Consider the following 10,828-nt stretch of genomic DNA (forward strand, 5'->3'; position numbering starts at 1 on the left):
CGGAATCCTAGTGAGCCACAGGCAGAAAATACCAAGTCCAATAACCTTCTTTAACCAAGAATGAAGCAGGCCAGAGAAGGTGAGGAACTTACCCAATAAACCAGGGACAGAACCAAAACTAAAAGCAAGATCCAAAGCCTCAGAGCAGAGGGCTCTGTCCCAGGGTGGTGTCCACCTCTCACAGTCTCAGCTCCTCTACACAGAAGGGGCCACTTGAATGCTCCCTGAAGATGTGTTTTGAGCCAAAGCAGGGGCTTCCCCTAGGATCTGTGCTGGTCCCTTCTCATCGTTCCATTGCTTCTGTACAGTAAGGAAATGTATAAGGCAGCCTGGAAAAGATCCTTCTGGAAGCGGAACACAGTGGCCTCTGCTGCTGGAGCGCCTCAAGTAAGCGGCAGAATCAGAGGCAGCTCCAATTAAGGGCAAGGCTGCAATGCCTAGGTTCTGAAAGGAAGTTGTATCCTACCCCACTTCCCTGTTGCCCTACTCTAGACCTGGGCCAAAGTGTGCACCTCTGTCCTCTGTCTTACTTTAAAATGCATCCTGTTTTAAAATGCATTACATAATTCCCAAAGAGGCTTGGATCAACACTGAGGTTAAAGAGAAATTAATCTGTTTATGGTAGAAATTTTCTGTATAAAGCAAGCACGGGATACTTAACATACGGAGAGATTGGATTCAAGTGTCGGCTCTCAATACCCAAACCACTTCGAGTTGTGGGAGCTGTCTATGGTACTGCTGGCCCCTCATGCTTGCTTACCTATCCCATGTGGAATTACACCTGAGGGCAGGTATCTCTTGTAAAGAAAGCAAGAGGGATTACAAGCTAAAAACCTACACAGTTCGCAGTTAGAGATGAAAGGCTGCAGAAATGTTTATTGAATACAGTGCCAGGTTTATAAATAAAACTTATTTACAATTTCCATAGAGTTGGTCCCCCATCAGAGAGGTGGTTAAATCTCCAAACAGTTTATCCCAAGATTTACAGAAACGTTCAAGTACATCTCCTTTTCAAAATAGCTACGGTGACGAGAGAACTATCACCATCGTGATCTTCACTACAGAAGTGTTTAATTTTAACATTGTAATAGATTTGGAGAAAGAACACACACTCCACCCATGCCACTACCTCCTCACTCCAAGGGATACAGACAGCAAAGAACTTCTGTCTCCTACAGGACAACTTCGAGGGGTAAAACAGTAACTGCCAGCTGAAGGGATAGATTAAGACACGTTAGTGGAAATCTAGTCACTGCCAAAAAGGATAAATATATTTAGGATATACAATAAATAATTCAAATGCTTCAAATAATTGAATGAAGAGTAGACTTGACCAAATTTACATTCTTTGTTCAGGAATAAGTTCCCAATATGCTGAGGGGCTGCTAATAAGATGCTATTCCTCTGACGTGACACAGCGGCACTGGGCCTACCGGACAGCCATTCATTACAATATTGTTACAAGTACAATCAGACATGCATTTATAAAGAGAATATAAAAATATGTACAATAGCTCATTTTCAATGTGTGTGTGTGTGTGTGTGTGTGTGTGTGTGTGTTTTAAGTTGCCGAAAGACACCAATTAAAGTGTGCAAAAATTCATTTGTCAAAAAAATCAGAAAAAGCCTTCCTTGGCAACAGTGCGTTAAAGGCCCATCTGAAATATCGAGATCCATCTGCCTTGCTCAACACCTACCCCAAACAGATGGAGAACACAACCGTAAAAGGATCTGCCAAGTACTCAGCAGTTTCTTATGGCAAGTCTCAGGCTAAAGCGGGATGCCGGTTAAACTAATCACTTTATATATAAATATATGTATATATTTATAGAGTAGTTAGAAGTAGGGATGAGTTTACAGGAAGGTGCTAACCAACTTCAAGAGTACTGCCATGACACCCAGTTATCCTCACAAACTCACGCAGGCTGCTGACACCCGGACCGGGTGGGTGTCCCCCCTGAATAGCAGGAGGGAAAGGCTACAGTGACTCTGCCTCATCTCTGCTCCAAACTGGAAATTCCCTGGGGGGGATAGGGTTTCTAGTTCCCATACAGGATCCTAGAAATAAAAGAATCTTGTCTCACTGCTAGTCTGTTAGGACAGGCTGTTGGACTGCAAAAATGGAGTCCACCCAGCTTCTAGAAAGACTTGTTAAAGGATGAGAAGGCTTAAGTTATATTAAGAAAAAAAAAAAAACACCAAATCACCCCCCAAGGAACTACCGAAAGAGGTCATCAACCACTGGCCTGGGAATGGGTCTAAAAATAAAAGAATCTTGTCTCACTGCTAGTCTGTTAGGACAGGCTGTTGGACTGCAAAAATGGAGTCCACCCAGCTTCTAGAAAGACTTGTTAAAGGATGAGAAGGCTTAAGTTATATTAAGAAAAAAAAAAAAACACCAAATCACCCCCCAAGGAACTACCGAAAGAGGTCATCAACCACTGGCCTGGGAATGGGTCTAAATTGGGCTATGTGACCCTCTACAAGGAACATCCAAAAGGTCATTAACCTACTCAAACAGGAGTCCTCAGCACTTGCGCTCTCACTAGAAGAGAAACCCAAGGTAGTCCTAGGTGTCCTATTCACTTAGGGAAAAGCCAATCCTTAGTTCATGGCCAACCTCTTCTCTACCAACCACCCAGTCTAAGGGCCAGCAGCAAAAGCACATGGGCCCTACCTCCTCTCCACTGCTCTGACCCACCTCTCTGGCAGAAAACCTCGCAAGCTACAAAATGCCAGAAAGGCAGGGAGTAGGAGAGGGAGAAGCCAAGGGTCTCTATAAATCAGCCCTGAATGCACCCACTTGGCTGCCAAGAGCTTCTCACTGCCTCGCCAGCAGCCTGCCACTGTTCCCTGGCAAATTAAAACCACCCACACACACACTCAAAACCCAAATCTCCTTGCTAATAAGATACAACCAGTTAACACCCTGAAAAATGCACATCCAGCCTTCACTTTAAAAAAAAAAAAAAAAAAGAGCTCTGTACTAAATGCAATATGATTTTAAGGGTTTTTTTTTGTTTTTTTTTTTTGTTTGTTTGTTTTTTAAAATGAACCAATCCCACTGCAAAGACCAGTACCAGCATGTCTGAGTTTTGGTTACAGGTTTATAATTAGACACGAAATTCACTCTGGGCTGGAACTTTACTTTCAAGCCGGCAGCTAGCATTAGTTCTGGGGGAAGGGGGGGGTGGGAAGCAAAGTCAAGTCAACATTTACAAAAGAAAAAAAATAAGGAGAGGCTAAGATTAGATTTATAAATTAAAAATGGAAAATCAAAGGTGATCGGTAGTGTCTTTTAGGCATGAAGAGACTGGCTTAGAAAAGTGACTACTGCTTCTACCACACACAGCAAGGATTGAATTACAGACACACTAAATCATGTCTCTTGCACAGATGGTCTCAAGCACTTACATAAAACAGGTAATCAGCAGCACAATTGAGAAGAACCCCTAAATACATGCTTGAGAGAAATTTTTTTTTCCTTCATTAAGAGCTCTACTGCCTGAACAGATCATTAAAAATTACCATGATTCGCCTCTTCCCCCCTCCCCCCGGTGAAAATGCAACTAGACCTACATCCGAAGTATGATGAAGCAATCAGTATCTGCTTGTTTTTAGGCAAGGTCTTAGGCTCAGAGGTTGGTGCTGGGATCTTGCGAGGGAGGGAAACCCAATGCCGGGCTGAGGGCATTTACACGGACATGGGCCTGCCCTGTTTGCCTTGTCCCCATTTAGATCTCAGCTTTACAAAGCATTTAACACCACTTTAAGTTAATGGTCTTTTTATTGGAAAAAAAAAAAAAAAAAAAAAGACTAGCATTTACAACTTGGAATGGACGTAAATTGTAATTTCTTCAACAGCAATGTTGATGGTTGTGCTGAAGTCCACAGCCACAGCCTACTCTGCCGGCTCCAAGTCATGGTTCAGAAGGTTTTAAAAACAGAGAGTCCAAAGATGCTCCCTTAGTATAGGTTTCTTATTAAAAATTGGTGTGAGCAGTGACAGCCTGACACATTTTACTCTAGTACAACGCAGACAACGCCAAACCAACGTACACGGGGCATGCCACCAGAGTGTGTCACTGTCACCATGGGTCGGAGCACACGGAAGTACAAGGGGACCATCCTGCTAGCAGTGGGGTTAGGTCTCGCCCACTGTTCTGCACATCATCCTGAGGTACACCAATTGTCAAGAGTGTCTGTTTTCAGTAAACCAGCTATAGCAATTGAAACTAACAAATTGAACTAGAACCCACTGGAATAGGTTTTGAATTTGTTTTTTCATTTTTCGTTTTTAATACAAATGCCTGACTGTGCTCAATCGTCAAGCTGCATGCATGAAAAACTGGCCAGCCCAAACAGTGTATTAATCATTAGCAAATGGAACTTTAAGGAGTCCACTAAGTGCTTCCTTATCATTAAGGTAGTACAAGTATTTATATTGTAAAACTGATGTGTAGCTTGATCTTTAGGGGACAGGACCACCAACCGAAACATGCAGATTTTGTGTGTGTGTGGACAGAAGGTACTTTTGACATTCAGTTTTGCTATATAGAAACAGAATGAATAAATGAACTTTTTTCTTTTTTTTTTTTTTTTTTGCAAGAGGTAAGTAAAAGATTCAATTTGATTCTTCTAGAGGGGGGAAAAAGGAAGTTGAAAGTAGGTCTTCATTTTGCAGTCATCATCTGTACGAATTCTGAAAAGACAAATAATCAAAACTTTTGGTTATCTTCAAAAGTGGCTTTCATGAACACAGAATGTCTACTCTGTATGAAATAGTATCAAGCACTGTCTAATGAAGCAGGTGACCTGTGTACAGGTCCTGAAGATCAGACTGCTAACGTAGCTGAACAAATGTCGTGCTTACCTTCATAGTTGACTTGTCCGTCTCCGTCGATATCTGCTTCTCTGATCATTTCATCTACTTCTTCGTCTGTTAGCTTTTCTCCTAAGTTTGTCATGACGTGACGTAGTTCTGCCGCGCTGATGTAACCGTTGCCATCCTGTGAACAGTCAGCAATTGTTATTGACGGCAGCTGACAAGTGGGTTGGTGTGGGCAAGGAGATCGGTGACTTAATTATGCCTTCTCAAGTTACTGCCACTGCTGCTCACATCAACAGTTCTCCCATCTCCAGTTCCTCCTCTACTAAACACGCAGTCGGCTAATGCAGAAACATAAAGGGTTTTCGAAACAACAAAAACTATTCCTTGAGGAACTTGGTTTTAAATTCCTCTTGATGGTGCCTCCCCTCACCAGATTAGGTTGCTAAAAGAATTCCAGATACTTAAACGTCAGATGGAAGGCTCAGGCTGTGAGGTTAGGTGTTCTACCTCTAACAGACTGTTACTGCTTTTACTAGAGGCGCAGCAAGTGCTGTCTGCTGCCCAGATGCAGGGTTACCTTGTCAAAGACTCGGAATGCCTCACGGATTTCTTCTTCGCTATCTGTATCTTTCATTTTTCTAGCCATCATAGTCAAAAATTCTGGGAAGTCAATGGTGCCATTACCTGAAATTTAAAAACAAAAAAGCTCATGTAAAACAAGCACTCTGTTAAAACTGCTCAGCAGTAATACATTCAGAACCATGGTATAGGACGTTAAACATCTGCTAGGAAAAGTGGCATATTAGTCTAAACCACGGGTAGGTCAAGAACGTTCAAATACTTCACAGGCAATTTCATGTGACTCAAAACTAATAACCAGCACCTAGGATGGCTTTTAACGATGCAAAGAAAACGGCACCTCTGGGCTCATGACCACTGGGGGAGACTGTACAGCCCGAGGGAAGAGCAGCACACGACACTGCAGGCCGAGTCTTCCCTCTCAAGGGAAGGAAGGACGTGTAATTGCCTGCCACTGCCCCCACCCCAAATTAGGGAGAACGCTCAGTCTTATTGTGCTACGGCTAATGATGCTAGCCATGTAAAGAAAACTAGAGCTGGGCCGCAAGTTAAGAGTACAAAATGTTTTAGGGAAGGAAGAAAAGATTATGAGAAGGGAAGAACTGACTTTGTCATGGCTTGGGCCAAAAAGCCTTCTCTGAAGGCACTGTGGATCACAGTCTGATGGGCTGCCTTTTCCCCCCAGCTCATATCTTTATTTCTCACTATGGGAACAGCTCAGAGGACTTCCCCAGCTGATATTAGAAAACTGTCATAAGACTCCGCTCTATGGTCAATATGCCAAACTCCTCCTTCAAAACTGAGAGACAGACGACTACCCCCAAACACAAGCATCAAAATGAACAATTTAACTTAAATGGAAATAAACTAAGAAAAAAAAAGCATGGGGTTAAGGTGCTCAGTTTTAACAGATAAAGCAGTTACTCAACAATCCCGTCAAGTCCTCTTGATTTCTGAACTAATAAAGAAGTGTTGATGTTTGTATAAAACAGAACTCATCTGAGCTGCTCTCACGACTAAGCAGAATGTTCTTAGCCAGTGCGGATTCAGGGTCTGTGGCCTGACAACTCCCACCTTGCTCCACACAATGTGAGCGCCTGGCAAACTTCTCCACCCCCAGGCCTGGTTGCCCAATCTTTGCACAACAGGAGGGAGCCACCCCTGTTCCCAGTGGCTGAGCACCTTAGCAGTCACACTGGAGAGGATTAGGAGCAACTGCTCCCAAAAGCATATTAAGCATAAAAACCATCTTTAGAAGTAACTCTAACGGCTTGAAAGGGATCAAAGAACTTGAACCCAAAATCCCAGCTTCTGAGTATCTGTGACTTGACAAGTGTAATTCTACTGAATCCCCTAATGACACCTTTTATTTTTTAAATGGCCACCATTTTAGAAGTTAAGCATCTAGGGGCTGGCAGGTAGTGTGGTGGTTAGGGGTGCTAGACTCCCACATGGCCAACCGCGGTTCGAGTCCCAGACCTGGTGGCTTGGTTTCTAACCTCCCCCCAAACCCCACTCTGACCCTCTCTGGTCAAATTAAAATTAACTAATTAAAGTTCAATAAAATAATTCTTAAAAAGAAAAAAAAAAAAGTATTAGTTAATTGTTACATTGCTGGACTCATACATGGACTACCATGGTTCGAGTCCCAGACATGGTGACTTGAAAATCATGTGAGGTGTGTCTGCATGTGTGCACAAGAACCCAGAAGGAGAATGGAGAAGGGATTGTGGTGCAGCCTGCCTGGAGGGGTGATTTCTCACTTTCCCTCTCAGTCTCTGTCTCTCTGGCAAGCATATGCACCCTAAGGCACACACACACAAAACTCATAAACATTACATTCTATAATGTTATACAAGGTCCGTTATTCGCTTCTGTAGTCTAGAGCAACAGATGACTGCTTCAGAGGTTACACTGGTTCCTTCTGGCTTTGCACCAAACAGCTTCCCCTTCTGTTAGGTTCTGCAGAGCTATGCCCTAGAGCCAGGGACTCCCACCTCCAAACCATACATGATCTTTAGCAAACACATCTATAGCTCATACTGCTCGGTTCTATGTTAATGTGTAAAAGCACTTTCCCCACTTTACTTCAGGGTTTATCCTCTCAGTGAAAATGAGCTCTTTAAAAAGGCTTCAGAGCTAATTTTTTCTACTTCTTCTACATAACTCAGTGCAGACTCATAAGCCAGTTGATTCAAGATCTGAGCTGTAAGTCACGGCAAGCAGAAAAGAACAATACAGTGATCCCATCCAGGAAACATTCTAGACAGTAAGCAGGGCAAACAGTGGGCCCATAATCTTCTATTTCAATTGTTAATGGCCCTAAGGCAACCAGAGAAAGGACTTCTACACGCTTGTTTTGCTCTGGGGACCTGAAAGACAATCCTGTAACATGTTGGAACTTGAATTACACAATACCGGTGGTGTTCACTGGTGGTTCTAAAGCCCTTACCGTCTGCATCCACTTCGTTGATCATATCCTGCAATTCAGCTTCTGTGGGGTTCTGACCCAGCGATCTCATGACGGTTCCAAGTTCCTTTGTTGTGATGGTGCCATCGCCATCTTTATCGAATAGGGAGAAAGCTTCCTTGAATTCTGAAAACAAAGATTTACCTTTTAGAAGGAATGTCTTTACCCAATCCAGCTACAATACACACTTCCCTGGGGCTTGCCAAAGCCAGCCAGCCAAGTTGTACAAGTTATCAGAAACCGCCTGGTCTTTATCTACTGAAATGAAGACCATAACAGACCTGTTGGACTGGCCTTCATACAGCAGCCCACAAAGCAAACACTGCTCCTAGTAACGAGTTCTATAAAAGCCACAGGATTCTCACATTTTTAAAAAAGGCTAGGCTTGCACACACTTAAATTAGTCCCAAGTCTAGTATAAGAGGAGAAGCCTGGTCCATGTGTTCCCTTAAGGTCCTTTCCTGCTAAATTTCTACAGCCATAAGAACCGCTTGTTTCATAGCAACATGAAAAGGTTACTAGGTAACCAGAATGTTCTCTCTACAAGGCATTTAGAGTATTTCAGCAGCATTCCTGGTTTTCTCTTAAAGAGAAACCTTCTCAAAGCGAATTTTCCAAAGGACAATGGAGAGAAAACCTAAACTAATATAACTCCCTTCCTGATTATTACAGTGGCTCTGGCACACTTTTTCACCCATTTTCATTCATTTTCAGTAAGCAAGCGTAAGTTTTCCAGGTGGGTTACTAAATGACCCAAGGCATAATAACAAACTAAATTTTTCAGAAGCAGACTCAGTGCGAACTCAGTATACACAAAGCTTCACACATTGTGAAGCATAACCTGATACTTTGGAGTGTAATGAGCGGGCACGCTTAATTCCACTTCCTTCCAGCATTATATCCCTAATACTGGCAAGGAGTAACTCCTGGGCTAAATTTTTCTGTTTTCATTTAAATAAATTCTTAGAAAACTACTCAAGATTGGAGAAGGGAGGAGTCAGAGGAGTCAGCCAAACTGATAAAGTGGCTAGTTCTGGTTTTCTGGGGACTCCCCGGAGTTGTTAACTTACCAGCAATCTGTTCCTCGGTCAGCTGATCAGCCTACATGGAGAAAGAAAAGGTGATAATTCAATCCAGGACAGCCTGTTTGAGAGCAACCTAAGTCTTCCAGTTACACACTGTGGTATTTTAAAAACAGATATTTTAAAAATTCTTTAAAATCTTCAGCATTATCATTTACTGAAAGCAATTAAAACGAAGGGAGCCCTTTACTGCTAGTTTAACCACCATGACAAGGAAGTCACAACATCTGTTGGATTCAGGTTTTCCTTCCTGAGCCTCCAGCTTACAGCATGTTCTGGAGAGTCCACTAGGAAGGGTCAGTTCATAATGTGAAAAATGGCACCTCTAGTGGCAAAAGGCCCCACAGCAACGGCTGTAACCGCAGCTGACTCAGAAAAAAGAGCGCCACCTACCGCACCAGGGACACTGCAGTCCCCACCTCCAGCAAGACGGGACCCAGCCCAAGGCTGCTGCGGGCTGGCGGCCACAGCCGCCGCAGCCAGGATCAGGATCCTGTCCAGGAGCAGGCTTTCAGCACACCTTGCGCATTGCTTCAGGCCCTTGAAATCTCCAAATTGGCGTTACATAATGGCATTGGGTTGGATTACAGGCTTTTATATCCACTTTACGAGCAACGATTGAGTAGGAAAAATAAATACATGGCAATGGGTTACTCTATCAACTTCCGTTTTCATGTAATAAATGCTTTCCAATCACATAAGTTAGGCAGTCATTTATTAAAAGCCTACCACTTACAGGGCCTAATGCTCTCAAATTATCTTATGATTCCGGAGGCAGGAAAAAAAGGAACCATTTTACAACTGATGTGTTAACAAAACTGCAAAAATGAAGTATGTAGTAATTAGGAGACTATACCCTTCAAGAATGACATAAGAGCTTATAGGCATACTTCATTATCTGGTCATTATCTGATCCTCCCAACACCCTGCCTGTGCTTCCAGCCAGAGGAATTGGAGATTGAGAACACCTCATATGCATTTTTATTTTAAAAAGGATGTCTAATGAAGCCAGTTATAATGTAGGTCTTAATAGCTGATGGCATTAAGTTTGTTTTCTTACATAGAAACTTTCACAGTTGAAATGGCTTTTCAAACATTGATTTGGGAAGGGAAAACTTAGTTTTTTTATGAATTGTAGGAAGATCTTCCTTCTTTTCTGGCCGGGTCACTGAAAACTGGTTTACTTTATATCAAATGAAAGAGACACGATGATTTATGTAATGCCAAGGCAATGCACCTTGTACAACAGGAAGTACTGCCACACCTCGCAGGAGAAACTGTCACCTTACGGGGAGAACAGTCTCACCTCGCCACAAAAAAAGAGTTGTCAAATGCATCCGCCTTCCTCAACCATGAAATTTCCCTTGCCTCTAGTCCTGGGGGCCTAGGGTTAAAGGTGTTGGAGAACACAGCCACGGCCACCGCCCCACCCTGCCAAGCCAGAAAACGCTGCGGTGATGTGGTGATGTCAGCCTGGCCCGCCAAGAAGAAAGGGGGTTGTGGAAAACGCACCCAGCAAGGCGCAGTCACACCTGCCAATCTAGAGGCTGCAGAGAAAGAAACGTGGAGGGCATCTATCTTCCTGCGGACTGGGAAGTAGCGCGGAGCAGGAGAAATGCGGGGAGAAGGGCCGAGCCAGGGTGCGTGCCGAGGCGACCCTAGGACAACCGTGGGGGCTCCGCCCCTCCATGGCCAGGGCGACCCCTACGCCCACCTCAACTCTCCTGCTGCAGCCAAGTCGCCTCGCTTTTCCCTTCTGCTCCCCCAGGCGGTGAGCCCGCCGGCGACCGCCACCTCCTCCTCCCGGAGCAGAAACTTTGCGTCTCTAATGGAAACCGAGCCGCGCGCCAGCTCCCCCCTCCCCCG

At 43.8% G+C, this 10,828-nt stretch overlaps 1 protein-coding gene across 1 annotated transcript in view; it reads right to left on the bottom strand.

The window, feature by feature from the left end:
* Window positions 1-4,673: 4,673 nt before the first annotated feature.
* The window catches only part of CALM1 (calmodulin 1), a 7,230-nt gene continuing 1,075 nt past the window's right edge, over window positions 4,674-10,828 (bottom strand). The window contains exons 2-6 of the mRNA XM_006157997.3: window positions 8,951-8,981; window positions 7,863-8,006; window positions 5,409-5,515; window positions 4,874-5,009; window positions 4,674-4,702 (exon numbers count right to left, since the gene is read on the bottom strand). Of these exons, the coding sequence (XP_006158059.1) occupies window positions 4,674-4,702; window positions 4,874-5,009; window positions 5,409-5,515; window positions 7,863-8,006; window positions 8,951-8,981 (447 nt within the window). The remainder of the gene's footprint in view (window positions 4,703-4,873; window positions 5,010-5,408; window positions 5,516-7,862; window positions 8,007-8,950; window positions 8,982-10,828) is intronic.

This window comes from Tupaia chinensis, unplaced genomic scaffold (assembly GCF_000334495.1).
Source record: "Tupaia chinensis unplaced genomic scaffold, TupChi_1.0 Scaffold000568_1, whole genome shotgun sequence".
Taxonomy (NCBI): domain Eukaryota; kingdom Metazoa; phylum Chordata; class Mammalia; order Scandentia; family Tupaiidae; genus Tupaia; species Tupaia belangeri.